The sequence below is a fragment of the Vigna unguiculata genome, chromosome 10, assembly GCF_037176805.1.
Source record: "Vigna unguiculata cultivar grain cowpea cultivar isolate G323 ecotype 2 chromosome 10, ASM3717680v1, whole genome shotgun sequence".
Lineage (NCBI taxonomy): Eukaryota > Viridiplantae > Streptophyta > Magnoliopsida > Fabales > Fabaceae > Vigna > Vigna unguiculata.
In genome coordinates, this window is record NC_140801.1 from 10,467,536 (window position 1) to 10,492,856 (window position 25,321).

The following is a 25,321-nucleotide window of genomic DNA, read 5'->3' on the forward strand; positions in this document are numbered from 1 at the left end:
TCGGTGGAGACGCTAATTCAGTTAGCTCAGTGGGAAATTTGAATTGCTTGATTAAGTTGGTGGAGCAAGTGGATTTCCCATATCATTCGGGGGAGCAAGTGATCACCTCGAAAAGCTTAGCAGGGAGCCTTGGTAGCTTGGTAAAGCGTCTAGCTAGCTTAGATAGCTCAGTGTGGATTGTGGATAGCTCGGATCTTGAACAAGAAGAGCAGTTGCATGCTGAGAAGGATTTGAGAGTTATAGTAGAGGTGCAAGATTAGAAGTGGCAATTTGAAACAAATGATGAGTTTGGTGTGAAGAAGGCGTGGGAATTGTTCGATCTCTTAAAGAGAACTCGACCTATTCAGAGAAACTTGGTTAATGACAAGTCAGCCACAAAGACAATAAAAAACCCCGCAAAGGGTAAGTCAACCAAGGTTAAGATGAAGTCGGTCAATGAGAAGATGAAGTTGGTCAAAGAGCAGTTCAAGTCGATCAAAGAGAGAAGCAAGTCGACTATGGAGATAGAAGATTGTTCAAAATGATAGAAGGAAAAATGTAATGCTTATGGGGGAGTTTTGTTGAATAATCATTAATTTTGTTAGATAATCTTTAAATTACGTTTTAGCTTATGGAATTGTTTGTATTTAGCAAAGTGATATATATTTGATAAATTAGATTTAAGTTAGTTGGAATATTTAAAATTTAGTTTATTAATACGTCATATTAAATTAGATTAGATTAAGATTTAATTTTTTTTGTTAATATTTTGTTTGTAAGTAATTATATAATAACTCATTCTCTCCGTCAATAAAAATCATTGAGTTACGTTGCATGTTCTTTTATTTTATTTTAGTGTATGCAAGTTTTTTCCAACAATGGCTTCCATGAAAGTGTTGCTCCCAATCACAAGAGTCATTTTCATCTTTTACGTAAGGAATTTAATGCTCGCAACAAAGAGAAAAAGGGGTCGGAGACCTATAACCCTATTACTGATCCCGAGCCTACTCTATACAACAACAACTACTCCACATTTTACAAACACAATTTAATGTTGGGACAAAATTGGTACTTAATTTGATTTAAAAACGAAATTCAGACACGATAAATATATTTAATCACACACACACACACACATATATATATATATAAAATGTGACAATGTTATTTCATATTTTTTTAATATGGTGTAAAAAAATAAATAATGTGTTTTAACTTCTTTTTTTCCAAGATTGTAGCATTTTATCAGCCATAAGGAATCCTAAAAAAGTGGAAAGGAAATATTCTTCTTTTAGTCACATCCTTGACAAAATTTGAGAAATAACTTCTTTGTACCTAAATCTTTTCTTGGTGTTAAATTATTATGAAAAGATAGATATATTTACAACCATCATTGAATCTTTTCTTCTTCTCTTGTTAACAGAGAATATTCTAATTTTGAAGCCTTCGGTAATTTTCTTGACATATTTTACCATTTAACAGTCATTTTGATTTTGAAGAATTGTTCATGTTTATCGTAACATGTTTGTGTGAAACCCTGCGAAAAACTGACAAATCAATTTCGGTATTGAAACCACGAGATAATTAAGAAGATTTATAAGCTGATTGGATAATTGCTACACTTACTTGAATTCCTCATCCATATATATGTGTTTGATATTTTATTTTTGTAACTTGTGCAGGTTTGACAAGCTTGTTGCAACAAAATGCATATCATTTCTAAACCAAGCTTGTTTAAAAGGTGAATTTTGCCAGGCATGGCAAGGAAGATGAAAGATAAAAATTCTGAATCGTTATGGGTGAATCATCATGACCCAGAGGGCAAAAAGTCCCTATTTCATGTTATTAAGTATCATCCCCTATTGAGTCATTTCTTTGACAGACTTGCATACAAAAGAGATGGTGATGAAAGAAATTATTTAGGTTAGTGCATTTTCCTCTCTTCTTTTTCATTTTGAAGTAAAAACTGGCATGGATTTAGTGTTGTAGGCAATGGTTAGGAGAACAATTGGCTAATTCATAAATGAAATTGATTGAGCAAAACAAGTTTTCTTGTAGAAAATATGAAAGGAATTCTTACATTATTGAAAATCCTCATTTAATTTAGTTGAAAACAATTGTTTGTCTAAAATTCTGATCAATATTTTATTTTTCTGCCATGTGAAGCTCATTGTATAAATTGTTTAGGATATATTAAAACATTAGAAAATATCGAAGGAATTCTTACATTATCGCAAATTCCCATTCAAATTTAGTTGAAATCAATTTGTTTGTCTTGAAAGGTGATCAACATATGTTAAGCTCATTTTGTATAAATTGTTTAGGATATAATAAATTTAAATATTTCTATACTGGAAGGACTTCTTTTTCCTATTTTTTAAGGAATATGTATATTAAATGAACTTTAGTGTAAACATTATTTAGCAAATTTTCTGCATTATCTAAGGACTAAATATTTCTCAAAGATGTCATTGCCTTCTAAATTTTGAATAATTAGCTCCTAATCTCATGCAAACTATGTACCTATATTCTCAGCTGATAGAAGGAAGGGACTCAACCATGTAACAAGAAATTCAAATGTAAGTTCTCCCCTTCTAGTTCAACTTATTTCTTTTCTCCTTGTTCCATGTCACCCTTTACATTATTGTAGTCTTTAATTGTTAAAATAATAGTGAAAAAAAAAATTCTTTAGGAAAGCACATAATATGTTGAATTAAAAGCAAAATTTTTAATTTTTTCTTTATCAACGATGTTTGTATTTATTACGATTGAAAAACATAGATCGAAAATTAAAAGATATACTTATCATTGAGGTAAAAGACATATGCATATCTAGCAACTTAATGTCCAACCCAAAATGCATTTGGCAAATGTTGATTTCCCCAAGCAATAGTTGTTTCTCCATAAAAACACCTTGAATGGTTATGCTTCGACCCAATTGTACATCATTTGAAAAATCAATAGTACCTTATCAATTAGAGATAAATATGATTTTAATCCCTTCTCTTTGATGCAAACATTTGAATTCATCTCTGATAAAAAAAAAAACATTTGAATTCATCTCTCTTAAAAAAAATTATATATTTCGATACGCAATCTTTAAAAATGAATGAATATAGTCATTTTAACATAATAGATTCATTTTTTCTTGAAGTGTTAAATGTGTTTTTCGCATTTATTAAATCAAACAAATTTAATGAAATTGAGTTAAAAAGACTATATTTATTCATTATAAAGTTTGAAAAACAAAATGTATCAAATTTTCAAATAGAAACAAGATGACAAATTCTATTTTTACGTCAATATTTCTTGAATAAAAATATATTTAATCTTATTTATGATTATGCATTTCTAACTAACTTGCAAGCATTTTATATAGTTTTTAATTCAATTGATATTGGATTCCGGATGCGATGGTTTTTTCACAATGCAGAATATGAGTCCACTAACTTACCGGGAAATAAATAAATAAAAGGTTGTATCTAATTTGAAGCTTGCAGGTTGAGAAAAGGACGACACCATGTTCTTCAGTGACAAAAGAGTCTATAAGAAGAAAGTTAATATTATGGAAAGAGATGTCAAAAAAGAGGAGCAGACATCATAGAAGTTCAACATGTCCAACGTCTGCAATCAGCATGAACGACAACTTGTTAACAACATTTGTGCAAGATCCTGTCTCTCCTTTGGTCTATCACCTCCATAAACAACATGTGTATACCACAAAAATGAAATTAACTAGGTCTATGTCATTTCCTCTACCTGACCCCTTATCAAAAAGACAAAGTTTTGGGACTGTAGGGAACGCTTTTTCACCAAAAGGGAAAGGAAAATTATGTTTCGAAACCAAAACACCAAAGTCAGCTAATTTTGAATCCTCAAGAAAGTTTTACCTAAGGTCCTTGTCTCAATGTTTCAACGTAAATGAAGCAATGATTACAAGAGATGTTACTAGTTCTTCAGCTCAGGATCAAAGTCTGAACGAAATCAAACATTTTAAGAATCTGAAGCAGAAAATAGAGCATGTTATAGGAGAAAGTAGAAAAGAAAAGCTTCGAGTTGCTATGGATGCTATCATTGACAAACTTCCTCAAGGTCATGAGATATCGAGTGATTTGAAGAAGGAAGTTTTTAAGAAAATAACAGATTCTAATGTGAGTAGAGAAGATGAAACCTGTCATGGAAAATGTAATGAGATCAGTGGTAACGTTACTAATTCATTTGCCAAGCATCACTGGAACATCATAAGAAGAAAATTGTCTCTTGAAGAACCACTAGACAATTATTTTCGCTCCGATGACAAGGGCTTTAATGCAGAACAAAGTCATCCTCAATCTAAGCAGCTAAAATTAAGAACAGAAAAAGGACATTCACGATTGAAGATGTTGGTACAAAGGATGCTTTCGTTGCCTGATCTCAATTCCTTGTCCTTCCCTGATATTTCATCTTTGACTGAACCAAAGGCAAAAGTAGCTTCTGGCGATGCAACATTGAGTTCAGACAACATTTTCCATCAGAAAAGAAGGTCTAGCCTTAATTTACATTCAAAAGTTCAGCTTCAACCAGAGACACCTGTAGAAGATTTTATTCAAAAACACCCTCACAGTGTGGATGAAAATCATCAAGAGATTAGTAATATTGTTGAACGAGGATCAGAGTGCAGTAGTGAGATTAATGACAAGGCTAGTGTGACAACTGATGATTTCGGACATAGTTGTTTTAAAAGTGGTGACACCTCTAATGACCAAGAAATGATTGAGCCAATAAAAGAAAACATGACTGCAATAGAAGAATCAGGTTACCCTATCTCACTCAACTCTTTTTTTCTTAATATATGCTGCTCTCTCTTACATAGTTGTGGTTTAAATACATTTTCATAACCCATAAGATAGAAAAGAAATAGTTTGGATTAAATTTTGTATATGTGGTGGTGGGTCCAACATCCGATCTGATCAGTGATAGGTTCCATGAATGTTCACTAAGGTCCAATGACTGATTGAACCGTTGAGAGTACTTTAAGGTTGTTTATGACTAATAAAGACAAGAGACAATAATGAGATGTTTCAGGAAGGGAGATGGGGCAGAAAAAGAGGGGTTAAAAAGAGGACGAGAGACAAGGAAAAGGACAGATCCATTAAATACTTATGGCTGACCAATCCTAATTCTTTCTGGCTAGAACACATATATATCAATTTGATATAAATGCATTTAATATATATATATATATATATATATTTCCTTTGTAAAAAGTTGTTCAGTTTAATATAAATCATGATGTATTTCATCTGCATGTTAAATCTAGTGTTGGCTGCAGCTTACTAGGTTGCATTCTTTGATTTCAGTGGATTCAAAATTGATTACGGAACCCGGCAATGAACTAGAAAACATTATTGAGAAACAAGAGGCTACAATCACAGATTCAGTTAAAGTGAAAGAAAGCACAGAGAATGCTGAAAAAGTGGAGAATCAAAGCAAGCACATGAACTATGACATTACTCTTTCCCATATCCCCATGAAAGACAAAGCTGACTTTAACTACGTGAAATTTGTACTTGAGATATCTGGACTCACTGGTAAAGAGTGCCTTTCAGCATGGCATTCAAGTGAGCACCCAGTTGATCCACTACTCTATGAAGAAATGGAGAATGACCTTGATTTCTGCAGCTATGGTGGAAGTGGCCAGTGCAATCACCATGTGTTTTTTGACCTAATCAATGAGACATTGTTGGAACTTTCTGGGAGGTGTTACTGTTGTTGTTCCATACCCTTTTCATCATCTCATCCAATGCCAAAAGGGTGTCACACTCTTTATCAAGTGTGGACTGGTATGAACAAATCCTTGTGCCTTAGATCCAAAACTGGGCTAACCATAGATGACCATGTAAGTCGTGATCTAGAAAGACGTGATGGGTGGGTGAACCCTCAATTGTATGCACAGTGTGTCAGTTTGGAGCTTGAAGACTTGATTTTGCATGATCTTCTGGAAGAAATATCATGTGACTTAGCAACATCCATTTAAGGATCTTAAGTTACTGAAATAATGTGCATTTTCTTAGTTTCATCCTTTGTAATCTTATTTAGAAGGAAATGTATTCATAGTTTGGAGACTCTATCATGATTCAAGGGGAGAAGTCCAAGTTATTCAAAATAGTTTGAATTTTGACATTCTAAAATTTTTTTTACAATATTATCTTTCGCTACTTTTTACTTTTTTTTATTTATTTATTGTCTTTACATTTTTTATGACCATTTTATTCTTACATGAATTATCAAACAGTGTCCTACAATTTTTTTCCATTTGGATATCATATCGATCACATAAGTCAAAGCTTACTCAATCTAATGTCAAACTAATCCTAGTATATCATGGCATACCCTATGTTTTAGAAAAAGAAATTTATTTAATCCTTTAAACTTTAATTATGTTCATCAATACAAACCTTAAAGTTTAGCTTTTATTTTAATTCATCTTCAAATTGATCACGTATTTAAATAGATTAATTAATTAGACCTTAATTTTTATTATTATTTGTAAATAGATATCTCGAATTTTATTCTTATTTATAACCTTACAAGTTATCAAAGTTTATAAATAGCTGATTTTAATTAATAAGTTTGAGTTAAATCATTTACATCACATAGCGGACTATGTGGGTCAAATGCCGGTCATCCTACCATTGGTTTGCTCGGATTGCAGATTATGCGGGTAGTCCTAGACAGGTTAGCAAGTTAAAATACTCAATCGGCCTCACACTTTTTTTTGTGGGTCTGCTGGCTGGCTTGTGTAACTCACCCCATATTGTCATCCCTAATGATAAGGAATTTTTAAAACTATTAAAATGGATTAAAACTTGTGAGCCAACCCGATCCACCATGAGTTCGAGCAGGGTTGGATTAAAAAGAAATTACAAATTTCAATACGGACTAAAAATGAACCCAATCAACTAAGAACCCAGCTCACCTAGATAGAACCTATAATGAGTCGGGTTGACTTATATACAGTCCCCGTATATAAGTCAAATACCTTACATCTTGAAAAAGAAACTCACTCTTTGAAATACTATTGTGACTGCACTTGCCACAAGGTTTCATTCAACAAGGGCTTTAAATCTATATTCAATGTAAGATATAAAATCAAAGTTTGTTCTGAAATTTGCCACAATTTATTTCTCAAGGTATATAAATATCTACAGAAGTTGTGTGATCAGTATAAAACTATATGAACTATATATCCACAATCAAATGAAATATACACGTCGTGTAACGGTTTCTGCTTCACCATCAATGAAATATAGCACTTGCAAAATTGTCAGAATGTGGTCAAAATTCAATCAGCTTCAGCAATACCAATGGCAATCCCTACAAAGCAGAGAAGCTGTTATCAAAATTCAGGTAAATTCTGAAAATGCAATGCTAGATAATTTAAAATGTAACAGTGAAAGCAAGGAAAATATATTATTAATTTCCAAAAAACTTTCTAAGGTAGAACAATTATAAGAAAATCATATTCAAATAACCATGTCTTTAGCTCCGCTGAAGTTGCATTGTCATTTCAAGGAAGAAAAACAAGTCATTTTCTCAATCCTTTAATTTCACATCTCTAAGGTCTTAACATATTATGCAAATATTTTCCTGCTAATTCAATCAAAATATTCTATGATAATATTATACTGCAACCAATATCAACAAAACCTTCTGTTCCTAGGGAGTTGACTTTTTCAGTCAGTTGACCTTCTTTCTATAAGAAAGAGTTGTTTTTCAATCTAAATGAACAATTAAAGGAAAATGAGTAAGAAGAACGTACTTCTCTGCCAATTTTGTCTTATGAAGACCATCTTTAGTCATCACAACACTCTCTCAGTAGACTTTTCCATCTCAGAAGCACTTTTTTCCATGTAAAATGCAGAATCAAGTTGTTTCGTCAAAGACTTAATAGCTGTTTGCTTGGATCCTAATCGGTATAGAGGAATTATGTTCAAAGCATTATTTAGGAGACTATTACTCCCATGGCCATGAACATGAACTCCAGAGCAAGAAACATCATTTGAACTCACTTCTTCATTACATACATGTGAATGAACTGCATTTGCAAGCTTTCTGGGAGTGGCAGGTAATTCACCTCCATTTCTTCTCTTCCTTATTATTGAAGGAGTTGGGAATGTTTTGGCTGCTTTTCTCAGTATTGATTCAATAGATTCTGAGCATGATTCAATTCCCTTCACATGAGGTGGAGTTACCAAACCAACACATGACTTCAACGGTGGAGAAATGAACTCATTCTGCAGGCCAGAAGAGATGTTAAAATCAAGAGATTCTGAAGGATGTGGATTATCAAGCCGTGATGGTTCATGACAAAAAGAACCAAACGTTAGACCTTCCTTTGAATAAAAAATTCTGGTTGATTTGTCACTGTTCATATCACTATAATTCAGACAATGATCAATTCTCGGGTTAGCATTGGGTCCAGGATTCACAAATTTTGGCCCCCTGTTTATTTTAAAATTATCTCCTGACCCTGATTCCAAGTTACTACAGCGGAGACCTCTGTGGAATAATCTATTGCAGTCTACACAATCAGAATCAGCACATTTTTTTGGTGGAACACTTGAAGAATCTCCAATCTCTCTAACTATTCCAGAGGATTCTAGTTGATTCTTATCACTGTTATCAAGGTTAGTAATGTCTGTAGCTTTAGATGATGATGCAACAGTGGCATCTAATCCTTTATTTGAACAAACATGAATTGTGTTAGTTGTAGAATGTTTGACTGTATCTTTGACAGCAGCTTCCGTACTGCTCTTTGGGATGGGCGGAAGTCTTCCATTAGCTAAATAGAAATCTTTCTTTTTCTTCAAAGAACCATTCCAGTGATTCTTTATTGCATTATCAGTCCTGCAGGAAAAAAAAATGTAAAGGGTATATAGAAACTGGTACACATGAGTATTTATTGTTGTACAGTGATACATTCTACCTATGACAAGATATCCTGACAAGAATATAAAAAAATTATATGTATATTTTAAAGGGAAAACTCACACCTGGAAGAAGTACCATTTAAAATTGACTTACATGTTGTTCAGTTCTTGTTAATATGGTTAAATTTGGGTTATGTTCTCTAAATACTATTTGTAGGCTTGAGCCTCGTAGAGTTTAAGATTTTTGAAATGGTCTGAATCACCACTTAGTGGTGAAATAGCATACATCTGGCATATCATTGCCATATCATCAGTAAGCATGGTGATAAAGACCTTACAGAAATACTTCAAACTTACAAGAAAAAGTTAAAAGGCTGAAACCAAATTTAATCATATTTATGGGGTCTAAAAGCATATTTAACTCTTTATATTTATTATATTCATTGGATAAAGTAGCTCCTGCCTACTATAGCATTTTTCTTCAGGACATTATTCTTTGTCCTTTGTATTGCAGGTGGGTGGGTTGAACTAAATTTCATTGAAAGGGAGTGTATGACAACAAAGAGAGAAAGAATACCCCAAAAAATCAGAACTCCACAACTAGCATAATAATAAAATAAAAATAGCACTCGATGAAACTTGTTACATGTTAATTATGACTCTAATTTCCTTTATGACAGCTAAAGAATTAATTGGAAAATATACCTTCCACATAGAACCTTGGCTATTTCAGCCCATTTGTTGCCATGTATACAATGAGCTTTCATAAGAGCTAATTCCTCCTCCAAAGTCCAGGGATCCTTCTTTATGTCTGGACTAAGATGATTGCACCATCTGTAAATGTTTGAAATTAATTTCATGATAATGAACATATATGTATATACCAAAGCCAATGCGTATGTATTTGGTGTTCATGAAGGATTTAGTAAGCAACAGAGTATATAATAATACCAGAAAAATGAAAAGCAAAAATAACAAAGCTAGTACAACTTAATTCTTTAGTAGCCCATATACAAAGCTACGAGTTGCCAAATCTTATAATATTCTAAAAAGAGTTATTCTTTAAGCTTAGGTATAGTTTGATGAAAGGTTTTAGATTTAAAGGCTAAACATTCTAATTAAGTCATATACAATGAAGCTTAGCATTTATCAATACAAAAGAATTAATTAAAAAAAGATAGAAGAATTTCTCACAAAGTTCAGTTAACCTTACCGTTCTCTGCACTGTTTTCCTATTCGACCAGGCAAAGACTGGGATATCAAAGACCATTTTGTAGGTCCATGTATAGTCACCAGTTCAATTATTTTATCATCCTCCTGCATGTCAACTAAGAGAAGTTAATTATGAATAGAATTGTTAGAAAGTAACAAAAATTGAAAAGGAAAGAACTATGTTTTAACCTCCTTTGTCCAATGTCCTTTAACAAGTTCAGGATTAAGAACTTTTTTCCATCTGTGAAGACATTGAACTTCTGATTTATCCGGAAAAAACTCAGCTGCATTCCACATTTGATAAATCAGTTTCATGAAATGAGAATAATGCTTTCAGAAAGAACTCAATACAAAAGATCTTGAATATATGATGATTATGGTCACATCACACAAAATAATTCCATTGGTTCACCCATATATCAATTCTCATTCACAAAAAATAATGCATTCAAACATTAAGGAAAGATGGAAATAGAGGTTTAAGGACTATAGTTTCCCTGGTTTAATTCTGACTTAAGCTAATAAGTTCATCCTCAACCCTTATGGGGTCATTGTGCAATTTATTTTAGAAACCAACAAGCTTAGTCCTTCAATTCTAATATCTCAGGTTCAAACACTCAATACACCTCAACAAAGTCACTCGACTCACATCTTATTTTACCAGCATGCAATAGCAAATAAACTTTTAACTCAATATCAAAGGTCATCACTACATAGCAAATAAAAGTATATACCTATTTTCTTCCAATTCTTGCCATTAAAAACTTCAACAGCATTCTTTAATGTTTCATCCTGCAGCAAATTAAAGAAAACAACTAAATTGAATTCCAAGTAGGAGTAGCAATGAATACAAATACATTGAATTCAATATACAATAAGCTAAACAAAAAATATATATAGCAACTTTTTTGTAGATGTACACGTAGATTAACAGTCATTAAATGTAGTAATCCGAATTCACCATGTAATCAATTCCTAAGAAGCAAGCACATAAATGTTAAAAAACTAAAACAAAAAGATTTGGTAACTGAACGTCCCAGAGACTAACCTCCTTTTCCGTCCAACCATCCTTTACCCGTCTAACAGGACCAGTGGTCCTCCTACATGCAATAAAAGCATTCACGTAATGAAATCCAGTGCAGAAAGATTGTAGAAAAAACAATGAAAAAGGAAGAAAATAAAAAAAGAATCCTCCAGAGCAAAAAGTAAAATCAGGTACTGTTACAACATGTAAAATTAAGCAACAACAAATAAACAGTACACTGCAGTTCCCTCAAACTGCAACACTACGATGAATACTGGAGAACAATTAAAGAACTTAAAACAAAGTTACCTATTACACGGCAATGCTGATCCCGTTTTCCTTGATGATGTTGGAATAGCACTGCCATTTCCATCTGATACAGAAGAACTAGAAGCAGCATCGGTTTGCTTATTCTTCAAACAAAGCTGCTCTGGTTTCTCCTCGGTCATCTCCTTCTAAAATCATCACCAAAACCCAAAATCACAATCAACAAACAATTGCACGTAACTTCCTAAAAATTGCTCGGCGAACTGTATACATATATTTGCATGAAAATATCAAAAACCCTCTCAAACACTACAAGTTTCAATCTTTAGATGTAAAAGACAAAAACTTCAATTCTCAAAAACAATTATTAAATCATAGCACCACCAACATGAAAAAACTAAAAAAAAAAAAAAAAAAAAAAGAACACGTTATGAAAAATCATGGGCATTAACCACATAATTAAATCATGATAGTAAATTCTATGAGCCAAAAGTCAAAACCTACAGTGAAAAAAAAAAACAGAAAAAACTCTTTCAAGACATAGAGTTACCTTGATATAGAGAAAGAGAGACTGAGAGTGAACAGAAGCAGAAAAAACAAACAAACATAAGGGAAAAAAAAAAAACTGTGAATTTACGTGAAAGAGAAGAGATACCTCCACCGTTGGCGGAAAAGTGGCGGGGAATAGGAAGAAGAAAGGAGGTAGAAACTAAGGAGAGCTACAGAGAAGAGTAACAATGGCTTTTGAGGACTGGTAAACCGTTGAGACCACGTAACACAGAAGAGAAAAATCAAATCAAGTTTAAAAAACAATAAAATAATATTGGATAACTAATTTAGGCTGTTTTTATTAATTAACCCGTGAGAAGGAATCTGCTTTTATTTTCTCAAATATTTTAGCCTTTTAGAGTAAAAAAAAATATATTTATAGTATCCAGATATTATACTTAAGATAAACAAATTAAAATTATTGTTAGTTTCCAAATGATTAAGATAACACTTATTTTAGAATGTAATATTTTTTAATTTGAAAAATTAAATCAGGATTTATTTAACATTCAAAGATTGAAAACAGAATCAAGCCACGACTTCAGTTACCGTTTCACATTTATATAATTTTTTTATCAGAATTTTTATATATCTTATAAAACACACCTTAGATTCAGTTACTCTTTCTATCTATGAAATTATATCCTCTTTCCCTTTGTCCATTAACAATCTGATTGATTTTTCTGTTTTATTTTAAATTTAATTTATATTTTTCTTTTATCAGAATATTTATATATCTTATAAAACACAGCTTAGATTCCGTTACTCTTCCTATCTCTATTACTGAATGAAATTACATCATCTTCTTCCTTTAAGTTAATAGTTTAATAGGTAAATAGTATTTTTGTCTCTATACAGAATATATATTTATTTTATATAAATAAAAATTATAACAATAAACTAGTAAAATCACGTGCATATATGTTCAATATTCTTTATAATAAAAAATAAAATAAAATAATTATTATTTTTATTATTTTATTATAAATAGTATTTTAATTTTAATTAAAAACCATTTAAGTTTAAAAGATCTACTTAGAACAAATTGGTCAAATTTAAAAAAATAATCATTTAAAATTGATAAAATAATTATTTTAATTTAAATAATAAAATTAGAAGATAATTATGAAAAAAAGGAATCCACATTAATACTTAAATATAAATATTTAAAATTTTCAAAATTAAAATTTATAATAAATACATTACCCAAAGTTTCAAACGTGTTATATGTACTTACTTTTACATTATACATGTATTGCATTCTGATGTTACTGTTTGTATTTCTATTTCTATTTCCTACATTTAATTTGTCCAAAAATTATTGTTCTTCGATCTTAATAAACTAAAATGTGTAATGTAATGTAATGGATAGCAGAACCTCACATCCATTCCTAACCTTTTTTTATTTGGATTCACGGGTCGGGTGGATTGACCCACTAACCCGATCACATGAAATATGGGTGTAGGGTTTAAGCATAGAAGCTGCTTTCTTTTTGGTTCTTCACCAAACAGAGCCGTTACTGGCGAAAGACCTAAAACCTTTGCCACTGTTCTCTGTCCCTCTCATACTGCGCCTTGATCGAAAAATGGACAAGAAAATAATTTCAGACTTGGATAATTTCCCTGAAGAAGATAAGCAAAGAATGTCCACCGTTGTAGACCAGCTCCAGTTCCGAGACAGGTAAATGATCAATTATTTTTATTGATTCATGATTTTAAACTCTGTTGTTTAGTTGTAATGAGATGTTCATATGTGTGATGTAGTTCCCTTAGATTAAATAATAAATCTGTGGGTCAAAATTGGATGCATGTACGTGTAGGTGGATTTGTGTGCTTTAAATGAATCGAATTTTTTTCCTGTTAGGGGAAAATAGTGAATCTGATTCTTTAGTTGGTTTATGCTGATAAGAATGTATACTGAATGATCAATGATCGTTTGTATTTTCCATTGGATGGGTTTTTGACTTTTATGGTTTAAATGAGTGAAGATTGATGCTTTATTGGTAAAGTTTCTAAACTATGACCTGTGTTGTGTTTCTGGTATTTGACATTGTTCTTAACCTGTTCATGGTGAATCTACTATCTATTGAATTTCAGAGTGAAAATTATATTGAATTTCAGAGCGAAAATTATGTATTATTGGGAATCATAAATTAGTTAGGGTGGACATTGTGACTTTGATTCTTGAGGACTTGCAGGAATGTTCTGTTGCATAATACATTGACACCATACTTATAATTTACTGAGTTAAAAGTTGCAAAGATGTGAATGTAGAGTTTTATTCTGCCTTGTTGCATACCGCGGATTTTGTTGTTGATTTGTTCTCTGCTCCAACAAAAATGCAGTCTAAGGATGTATAATTCAGTAGTGGAGAGATGCTTCAACGAATGTGTCAATGCATTTTATCGAAAATCCCTTACCAAGCAAGAGGAAACTTGTGTTCTCAGATGTGCTCAAAAGTTCTTGAGTCTTTCAACGCAAGTTGGTTTGAGATTTTCAGATCTCACACAAGAAGCATCTACAACAGATAAAGGTGTTTTTGAGTAAACCTCTGGACTATACGTTGTGTATCACCTAGAAATCATTTTTACTATATTTGTGTTCTATTTTCTTTATTACTAACCAGCAATATTTATGATTTGTGAAAGTACTTGGATAGAATAAAGGAAACGGAATTGTTTTTGACATCTTGCTTTGAAGCAGTGTACATTGTTCTTTTAACATTTTTAGTTAAATATGATACCTTTTCGTTTCAATTTTCTATTCCTATGATTTTTATATTATATTGTATATAAAATATGTATCAAGGCTTCAATATTTCTTAGAGCGGTTCTTTAGCTTTGTACTTCACTTTCCAACATTGGAGATGCAACTGCAATTTACTAAATTTCTTGTTTTCTTCTCCTTCCTCAATGCACATCATTGCAGGTGCAGAAAGTAAACTTGATTGTTGAGGGCATGCAACTAATTGAGTTAATTCTCAGCAGAGAGTTGTTACTGTGAATTGCTAATTTGCATTGACTTATACAGAGTCAATTTCGGCGTATACTATAAATGAAAAAGAATAGAGTAAAAAAAGTAATATTAGTTCTTTAAGACGCAAAAGAAACTGCGACGTGAGAGGTTAGGATCAAAATACATCACATATGTGGAACCTATTAATGGTAGAAAATAAATTGATGTCTTCATATTGACGAACATGATTTCTGCAATTGTATTAGTTTTGTTACATTATGAATTAGAAGTATGTGCTACACTTATTTGTAGATAAGGCATGTCAGAATATTGAATTGTGTTCTCGTTTTGTAACTGATGCATAGTACTAGAAGATAAGGCTAGTGTTTTTCTAGCTAATGCATAATTTTGATATGTTAATGAGAATATTCAATTGCTAGATATGTCGAATGGAAATGATGAATCAGAGGTATGCATGAGAAATCTGCTTAACATTTAGCAGCTAACTATTCAAATAGAAGAAAACCACTTTTGAGGAATTGCTTGGGGGGATTAATTCATCTCTTATAAAGTGTAGAAGTTGTGAAGCTTTAGCTTAACCTTGGAGAGGAAATTCACAATTTGTAAGACATTCAAATACATTGCATTTGAATGAATGATATTTCAAGTTGTTTTATTTTTCAACTTTATTTGTTTGGATAAGGTTTTTCAAATTTAGTGAATTTCAATTTTTTTTATAAAGTATTTCAAGATAGTAGGTTCAAACTCATGCAAAGTTAGGGTCAAGCCAACTTGTGTCAAAGTCAAGCAAAACCATCCAAAGACCAAGTAAAGTCCATTTGGTTTGGGTCCAAATTGAGCCAATTAGGTTTAACCTTCATTTAAGTCGCATTGGTTTGGGCTTTGGTTTGGGCTTTAGATAGAATCTAGTAAGCTCGGGTGTTGGTTAAGTTGAGTTGGTTTGGGTTCAAGTCAAATTGAGTTAGTCTAGACTAAGATTAAGTCGAGTTGGTTCAAGGTTAGGTTGAGCTAAGTTGGTCTATACTCAAGTTTATCCTAGTTGGTATGGGTTCAAGTTTAGCAAAGTTTGTCTTGGCTCAAGTTAAGTCGAATTGAGGACAAACCCACATTCAATTAGGGATGACAAAACGAGTTGGGTTTGACATTTCGCCTATTAGTTTGTCCAAAATGGAATGGGTCAGGTTGAATTTCATCCTGTCAACCATTTTTGGCTCAATTCGTCTCACTCATCAATTTGACGGGCCAAAATGTCGGTCAGACTCATTGATTCGTTTTTTTAAACCAAAAATAAAAATAAAAAATAATTTAAAAGATTAACTTTTCTATATTATAATTTTTAAAAGTGTAAATATATAATAGTATTGTAATTTAAATTATTAACACTTACAAATTAAGTTCTAGTTATTAATTATAATAGAGTAATTTAACACGTAAAAATAATAATTATTTTAATTTTAATTTTAATTTAATTTATCTAATTAAAAATATTAACTAATCAATTAAAAGTTAAAAAAATATTTTATAAGATTAAATATGATTTTGATTTTATTTATATGTATATCTAAACAAGTTTCAAAAATAAAAAATTGAAAACAAATTATAAAAATTAAAAGTTATATATATATATATATATATATATATATATATATATATATATATATATATATATATATATATATATATTCTAAAATATAACATGAAATTGAATGTATTTTCAAATTTTGATTAAATTTATCATCAAACGTTTAAAAACGAATTAATATAATCATTGTTATTCTATACACGCCTACGTTTATATTTTTATACGGGTTTTAAAGATTTTTCTTCTTCCCACCTTTATTTTTCTCTAAATTTGAGGTGATATATATATATATATATATATATATATATATATATATATATATATATATATATATATATATATATATATATATATATATATACTTTTAGTTTCTAAAATATAACGTGAAATTGAATGTATTCACTCTTCTAATTTTGATTTAATTTATTTTTAAACTTTTAAAAACAAATTAATATAGCCATTGTTATTTTATACACGCCTACGTTTATACTTTTTTTATGTGGGCTTTAAAGAATTTTCTTCTTCCACCTTAATTTTTCTCTAAATTTTTCCTCTCCAGTTCATCTCCCAATATCATCCTCTTCAAATCTCATCATCAACATTTATCTTCTAGTCACCCTGATCGTCCACCTACACTCAAACATCACCCACTCCAACTTTCATTTTTCCTCCATTCTTTGCAATCCACACAAACCAGATTCTTCAACACTTCCACCTTCTCCATCATCTTCCCTCTCTCTGTTCCATTACTAACACAACACTCATTGCATTTTTCCCTCCCTCTTTTTGTGCTCATCTCCAAAAACACTCGGCACCTCCATTTCCTCATTTACCTTCTCTAATCCATCTTCAAGATTCAAAATAACCCAACCAACAAATTAATTTATTGAAATATGTAAGATTGGTTAAACATGAAATTCAAAACCAAATTAGTTGGGTGATTCCAGTGTTCCTTTTAATTTCCCATTTAATAAATAGACTTACTTAAACGACATGTCATACAATATAATATGAAGAGCAAAGGTTTGGAGCATAACGTCACTCCTTTAAGTATCCAAGGTACTTAAAAGAAGACAAGGCACACCACGATGCCAAAACACAACGAAGTAGAAGGATTGACAGAAATTAATTAATACTTAAAAACAAGATGATACATGGGCCATGGCCTTAAATGAAAACTCGAAGAAACGGAAACCATCCCAGACAGGCTAAGCAGCGGAATCATCATCTCCCTGTTGACCACGAGGAGTTCTCGCCTTTGCTCACTTCAATAAATTGATGATCATCACAAAAAGAGAAAATCACACACACAGAACATACAACAAGCAAAAAAGGGTAAGCTGGAATAGGAAATGATTTATCATACAAATACATACACTTTCATAATCCAACATGCATATATCGATCAATCATGTTATGCTCGCAAACAATTCGTTAAGACTCAAGACACGACTCATCCAGATACATATAATTAGTCAGATTCAGCGGATGCTTGCACTTGTGGTGGTCTTAACTGCTCTACCGAGCTAAATGTTCAGTGTCTCATCCCCCACACACAAGTTTAGCCCTTAAAGTGTTCCAGGCCTCCTGCTACTCTCACCACTTGATTCAGCACATTCTATGTGAGACTAACTGACTTTTTAGAGTGTCAGGATGCAATCCTTACCTTGAATCCTTACTAAATTATATAAATGAGGCACCATCATGAACTCCCACTAGCATGGGTCATGGAATTACATCCTGACCAACTGAGGCACCACCATGAGATCTCACCAAGAGATTCATGGAATTACGCCCTAACCAATGAGGCACCACCACGAAACTATCGTGGAATTTTTCCCTAACCAAACCAATATCATGTTTCCATTAATCAATATAGAATCATTCCTCATGCCAAAACCATGCCACTTTTATAACCAACCATCCCATTCGTTTTACATGCCAAGATCATACCAACACATCAATCCAGTTCATAACCTCAGATATTTCATGCATATTCGCATACCCCATACTTTAAATAGAGCAAACCAACCAATCATACAATCAATAACAATCAATTGAGAAAACAGTGTGGCCTGCAGCAGGTCTCGCCCAAGCCAGAAGCCCTCGCTCAGGCGAGAGGGGTACTCTCGCTCAAGCTGCAGGCTCTCGCTTAAGTGAGACTACGAATAGAGGTTCTGGGGGTTTCGCGAACTCTTGCTTAGGCGAGGCCATCTCGCTCGCCTGAGCGAGATGGTTTTTCGCTTAAAAACTTGGTTTTCCGCCTGAGCGAGTGCTCGAGCGAAAACCCCTGGGCAAGCCTCTGCTACTCTTGCCTAGGCGAGACGAGCTCGCTTGGGCGAAAATAGCATTTCTCCCTCACTGCTCTACACTTGTAAAATCCGAGATTCATCCAAAACAGTATACCAAGCATATCCATTTCAAAGTAGGCACCATACAACCACCAGAGATACATAACAGAACCCAAACGCAGGCAAAATACGGTTAAAATAAGAAACCCTAGCTTCCCTTACTTGGAAAGGGCCAGCCAAGCGACTCCGACACTTAAGCGAATGAGCACAACAATTTCAAGAATGGGTTTGGGAGCTGGAAAATAGTGGAAACTGTAACATCCCGTCAGGATATTACTAATTTTTAATAAAATAAAGAAAATAAATAACGTCGCATTTAACAATACCTCATTTCCCAACGCGGGAATTTTAAACCTTTATAAATGCTAATGATAAAACCAATATCCAGAATTACAAAAAGGGAATAATCCAAAAACGTCTCAAAAGAGTTTATAACTTATTTCCAAAACAGAAAATATATATAAAGATAAAACTCCCAAGCTATCCCCTCTCCGTAGCTAAGCTTCACCAGAACCACCTGCATCAACATCATCTACTCACGTGTACCGCGTACACGATCATCGCCAATCACAAGTAGATAGGGTGAGCTTAACAGATAAAGCATATAATTATATTCATATGCATATATAAGTCACTTATATATTTTATGCAAACACAGCAAATACAAATTCCTCATTCAATTCCATATTCCCTGGCCATAACTAGGTTATTCGTGTTCTACCTCTTTTGGTGATTACCTCAAGGTGACTTGCTGCCATACCTATCGGCCACAACTGATAGAGCACGTGCGGGAAACCATTGCCACGGATCAAACACCGTAACGCCAGGTGGAGTTCCCAAATACGAACATAGTTCACAATGTCCTAAGACTACCAAACTCGTCAGTTAACTACTAAGGAGGGCAATCTCTCTAGACCCATCCGTATTGGCCACAACCAGCACACTCACAACGGCAACACTCGCCAACCCGAGCTCAACTCAAGGGTTCCTCGTGTTCATCCGCCATCCCGAGCTCAACTCGAGGGATGCCATTCCGAGCTTAACTCGAGGAATGCTACGTGCTCAACCCCTATCCCGAGCTCAACTCAAGGGATACGTTCCGAGCTCAACTCAAGGAACCCAGCAATCCCACCTTTGAAGCATCACCAAAAGCCTTATAGATCACGCATTCAGAAATCCAGAACCCAAAGCTGCAGCAGCCAAATCGCCTGGCGGGGGACACGTACCGCCAGGCACTATCGCTTCCAGACCGCCTGGCAATTGACGCGTATCGCCAGGCGCGTAGTGCCTCAGAAAACCCCCACGCTACAGACCCCGTCTGGCGAGTCTACCCTTATTGCTAGGCGCAAACGTACCAAGAGCCCATTGTCTATGTCTCTATCGCCGGGCATAACTAACCCTGACGCCAGACGTCGCGAGCTCGAGTCACTCACTGATCCTGATGCTATCGCCTGGCAGAACAAAGCTCACCGCCAGGCGACATACCAGTAGTTGCACAATACTGGTTTTCTATTCTTCTGAGTCAGATTGCACGTTTAAACTGGCGATTAAACCCTTAGTGAACTTCTCTAAATGCACTACGTTAATTCTGTAGTATATCTCATCAACATAGTACCTATGTAACTTTAGAACCATAATTTCAAAGCTTACCACTTTCAATCTTACTTAGGTTCAACACTGACAAGCTCACATTCTGCTGGTTTTGCCATTAAAGACTATACCATAGCAAATTTTCCCCCTCTATACCTGTACTCTAAGGATCCTTGGCAGTTATGGCCATTATAAATCACTTGTATTTACTTCGTTCTTCTAGTTAGACACTTCAGTCTATAATACTTCCCTAATCACAAACTTCTTACCTGCCAAATCTTCTAGTGGTTTGATCAATCTAAAATCCCATACGAAAACATCCATTTTTATTCAACATTCATGGATTCACACGCTAGCCCTCTTTTCAAACACAAATTCTTCACTTAACACCATAACCACCAAACTACTTCCTACCTTCTCATACATCTCAATTAACTTCACTGACCCCTTCCATACCCCAAACTGCACCAATAGCCACGCAGAAACCACTTCTTTGTGGTGGCGCCTGACGGCAAGCTCCTTGCCGCCAGGCAGAGCAAGCAATTCTGGCAAATTCCCAGAATTTTAGCAGCTATCGGGTCCCCTCTCATTTCCCATTGTTTCTCTCTTTGCATTCCTTAAGTGTTCTCCCACAAACCAACATATTCGTGATTCGATAATCAAATTTTAACAAATTTCCAGCTACAATTTGAGTGAAATCAACCATCCTTAATATCTAGGTATTAAAACTCCAAATTTCAAACCCTAATTATATCTTCGTACTGTTCCATTACATTTAGCTATCAAGGTTATGTGTTACAACACCATTTGACATCCAATCATTCCACCATAGTCAAAATTAAGCTTCCCTCCGATCAGAATTAACCCAGCCCCCATAAAACACTAAAAACGAATCATTTAGCTCGTGTCGCCTAGCGGTTCAGTTAAATACCGCCAGACCCATCATCCAGAAACCCAGAAATTGGTAAACACCATGCATCACCTGACGGCCGGGAATGTGTCGCCAGGCGATTTCTCTCCAGGAACCTAGAACCATGTTAAAATGCATGTGCCAAATCAAATCAGGCGATTTTTGGAAATTTTCCAGAAAACACAAAAAAAAAATGCAACAGATCAAAAGGTATTCATGCAATTCACTACGTATCATGTAATTCCAAATCAAACATACAAAATCTAACGTGGAAAACTCCCCTAACCTGGTTTCCTTGCTATTTGCTTGAGAAATCCAAAGTTCTTCTTTAAGGCAACAAAAGTCTTCTTAGCACTCCCTCCAATCAACTCCTATGCTCCTCTCACGCACTAAAACACTCTGAATTCGCCTCCCAATTGTGCAGAACCAAGAACACTCCAAGCTCTCTCTTTCTCTCTCAAAACTCCCTTAATTATGTGTTAATTACTCTTAATTGTCCTAAAAACGAAAATAGCATTAAAGAGAATATAATTTCTAATTAAAATCACTTACGGCTGCTTTTCCAGCCTCCCTTGGCTGCCCACTCACTTAGGGTTTTCTCTATCCCTTCATATTCAAGCCAAAAACTACGTTTAGCAAAAATAGAGTTTAATTTGGTTCTACCAAGGATCGAACCCCTACCCTTGCCAATGCTAAATCGATGCATAACCATCAAGCCAATTCATGTTTCTCGATAATTACTAAAATTCTAAAGTTATCTCATCATTCAACATGATCAACCATAACATTAAAAAAATAATAATTAAATAACACATAATGGCATACATAGGACTCAAACCCATTTTCCCTCACACAAACAAGTACTCTCAACCATTTGAGCTAGTACTTTTCCACGTCATACCAATCAGAATTTAATGTCATAAAGGCTCTTCCTACCCGCATTTATTAATTAATTAATTATTTAATAATTAAATTCTACGGGCCTTACAAAAACCGATTCCAAATGGGTTACCATGGTGAACCCTTACTAGATTCACGAAAATCAAACTAAAGGGGAAGAGTATGCACTAAAAATAACTTACGTGAGTGGAAGAAGGAGGTTGAACTCACTTGAACTTGGATCAAATCCAAACCCTAGCAAAGGAGTGTTACTATTCTAAGAGACGGGAGGTTATTTTTTGAAAGTGAGAAGAATGAATGGAGTTAGGGCAGTTTAGGGTCCTTGATTTCCTTTGAGTCAGCCCTAGGCCTAACTGATTTGGGACAGCCCCTTTAAAATAAAAGTAGAAATGTAAGTGGGCCTTACATTACTTCCATCTTAAAGATAGGACACGAGTCTAAACAATATAATACAAAGTATTAAAATAATTTTCCAAACTTCTTTCTAAATTATTCAAAAAAGTTCTATTCTATTTTGGATCAGTCCTATATAACTTGCTAACAGTATAATACAAGTATTAATAATAAATTATTTATTTTGTTTTTTATTATAATTTTTTTATTTTCATTCTCTTTCTTATTTGTTTTCCTTCAAAACAATTTATACTTTTAATTTATCTCATTTTTTTATCTCTTTTGTTATCTCTTTTACTACCTCTTTTTATTTTTATGATAATAATAAATATTTTACTTTTACCTTCTCTAAGATAAAATCTTTGTTTTTACTGTTTTTATTTTATCTATTCAGCTAAATAATCTCTATTTTTACCTTCTTCTTTTTTCTCACTCACTGTATCAGATTTTTTCCTATCTTTATTTTTTTATTTTATCTATTCAGTTAAATCATCTCTATTTTTAACTTCTTTTTTTCTCATTCACAATATTTGTTGTTTTCCCCTATCTTAGTAAAATTTAAGGAACAAAAATTATGTCGAAACAAATATCTACATTGAATAGGAAATAGGTGCACCCTCACCAGACAGATATTGTGTCTACTAAGTTTATTCTATCGATTCAGAAACCAAAGAAAATCGCTTCTAGGATTTTTATGGCAAAACTTGAAATGCAAAAGGGAAAGTGTTACAATTTGAATGACCGAATTCCATATCATCGCACAAGGAATTTGTACTCCCTTCTTCCTCAATGATTTTAAATAGTATTTATTCAATCATTCTAAAAGGGTCAAACTTGAAATTTCATATGGTTATTACCAAGATCTGAAGCATGAATCTTTGGGAAGATCCGAGTTATAGAATGTTCTTAATGGATAGAACTAAACTCCTTGTTGTTTAGAGGGGGAGATTCACTTGCAACTCTTTGACGCTCAAATCAATAAGAGACTTTAGGATCTATTAGTATAGTAGTTATATGATAATGCCATTGTACTCTATGGGAAAATACTCCATATATTTATAGTAAAAGAACAATAAAAACTTACCACATCTAAGATAAATCAGCATGATAACAACATTAATATATTACTTAACTAACTAACCATATATTTTGTTGACATATGGTATAAAAGGATATTTATGATACAATCAAACTATCGAGATTTGATCATATATTTTGTTAATATACAATAACTGCACCAACAAATATATCTATTAATATTATTTAGCTACTTTAGGCAAATAATGTTGAATGATCCTTGTTGGACCACGTTCATTTGTTGGGTCGGGTAAGTACACATACTTTATTGGAAATGGAATGTGGAAAAATTTTGTACTTGACTTCGAAAAGGGTTTTCAAGATGGAAGGAAAATTGGAAACACTTAACTGATTTGGTTTTAAATTTCACATATTTAACCAATTTTACATATTTCAATAAATTAATTTGTTCTTTGGTTATTATTTCGAATCAAGAACATGGATTAGAGAAAGGAAACGAGGAAATGGAGGTGTTGGGTGCTTTTAGAGATGAGCATGGAAAGAGGGGCGAGAAACATAATGGGTGTTGTGTTAGTGATGAAGTGGAGAGAGGAGAAATGATGGAGATGGTGGAGGTGTTGAAGAATATGGTCTTTTTTGTTTAATCAATTTAAGTAATCCATATCAATATGTGCAAGTCTTTTATGTCATTACCATGTATCATCTTCTTTGGACATTAAGCATTTAAGATCATATGACAAATGATTTAAATCAAGCATATATATATTGTTCACCCTTTTTCTAACGAGGATAATTCTTTCAGATTTTATTTCATGAATGAGATAATGATTAGATTCAAATACAACTTTAGAACCTATATCTCACAACTGACTTATACTAAGTAAATTGTGTTTCAAACCTTCCACGTATAACACATTTTTTATTGTTAAACCAGTTCCATCACCAATGATTCCAAAACCAAGAATTATTCCTTTATTATTGTCACCATATGTAATATAGCCTTTACTTTTGTGTGTAGGCTTTATGAATTTGTCAGAATCCCTAGTCATATGCCTAGAACAATTGTTGTCAGGATACCAAAGGTCCTTCTTGGCTCTTGATTTATCCTACAAAATAGATTTAGGTAGCATATGGTACCCTTAGTAAGTTGGCCCAAAAGAGTTACTTTTCTTCCATGTACCTTTTGGAATCCATTTAAAAATACCTTTAGGAACATAAAATTTTTCTCATTTTATAGTTCTTAGACGTGTGACCCTTTCTTAGGCAATAAAAAGCATAACATTTTGGCTTATTATAAGGGAAGAAATTTGAAAACTTCTTCATGTTTTGTTGAAACATAGGTTTTTCTAGCCAATTCTTGGTTTATCAAAAACATAGTTCTGAGAACCTAGAATTGCTTCCAGATTTGCCTTTCCCATAGTAAACTTTGCAGAAATTTTAATAAGATATTTAACGTTGTTTTCCAAATAGTGCAATTTTCACAGGTTTTTGAAATTAATTGTTTTTCACAAACACAATTTGATTTTCTGTATATCAATTCTAAGTTTTTCAAGTTTGATTTTTTATTGATTAATTCATTTTCAAGCTCGTTCATGGTCTTTCCTAGCCAATTATTTATATCTTTTAATCTGTTATTTG

The 25,321-nt window shown here is 33.0% G+C and overlaps 2 protein-coding genes and 1 pseudogene across 6 annotated transcripts; 2 read left to right on the plus strand and 1 right to left on the minus strand.

Moving 5' to 3' along the window:
• The first annotated feature begins 1,320 nt into the window (after positions 1-1,320).
• Positions 1,321-6,138, plus strand: LOC114167664 (uncharacterized). 3 transcript variants are annotated; one of them, XM_028052782.2, is made up of 5 exons: positions 1,321-1,428; positions 1,662-1,902; positions 2,515-2,558; positions 3,480-4,773; positions 5,319-6,138. In XM_028052782.2, exons 2-5 carry the CDS (start codon positions 1,737-1,739, stop codon positions 5,993-5,995), a joined length of 2,181 nt encoding a protein of 726 aa, XP_027908583.2. In that variant the 5' UTR covers positions 1,321-1,428; positions 1,662-1,736; the 3' UTR covers positions 5,996-6,138. The 3 variants fall into 3 exon arrangements, with proteins under 3 accessions (XP_027908583.2, XP_085524132.1, XP_085524133.1); XM_085668006.1 differs by lacking the exon at positions 1,321-1,428 and adding an exon at positions 1,489-1,543; XM_085668007.1 differs by lacking the exon at positions 1,321-1,428 and having other exon boundaries at positions 1,808-1,902; positions 3,473-4,773; positions 5,319-6,135.
• A 1,596-nt stretch (positions 6,139-7,734) lies between these two features.
• Positions 7,735-12,197, minus strand: LOC114165223 (transcription factor MYB3R-3-like; annotated as a pseudogene). Its single transcript, XR_014984924.1, has 8 exons — positions 12,050-12,197; positions 11,437-11,582; positions 11,152-11,203; positions 10,838-10,895; positions 10,293-10,387; positions 10,105-10,208; positions 9,597-9,725; positions 7,735-8,868 (listed from the first exon to the last, which is right to left on the minus strand). The product of XR_014984924.1 is annotated as a transcription factor MYB3R-3-like (transcript).
• A 1,218-nt stretch (positions 12,198-13,415) lies between these two features.
• LOC114166537 (mitochondrial import inner membrane translocase subunit Tim9-like) lies at positions 13,416-15,337 on the plus strand. Of its 2 annotated transcripts, XM_028051285.2 has the most exons (3): positions 13,416-13,624; positions 14,289-14,476; positions 14,872-15,337. In XM_028051285.2, the coding sequence occupies exons 1-3, from the start codon at positions 13,530-13,532 to the stop codon at positions 14,895-14,897; spliced, it is 309 nt and encodes a 102-aa protein (XP_027907086.1). In that variant the 5' UTR covers positions 13,416-13,529; the 3' UTR covers positions 14,898-15,337. The 2 variants fall into 2 exon arrangements, with proteins under 2 accessions (XP_027907086.1, XP_085524078.1); XM_085667952.1 differs by lacking the exon at positions 14,872-15,337 and having other exon boundaries at positions 13,418-13,624; positions 14,289-14,699.
• The last annotated feature ends 9,984 nt before the right edge of the window (positions 15,338-25,321 follow it).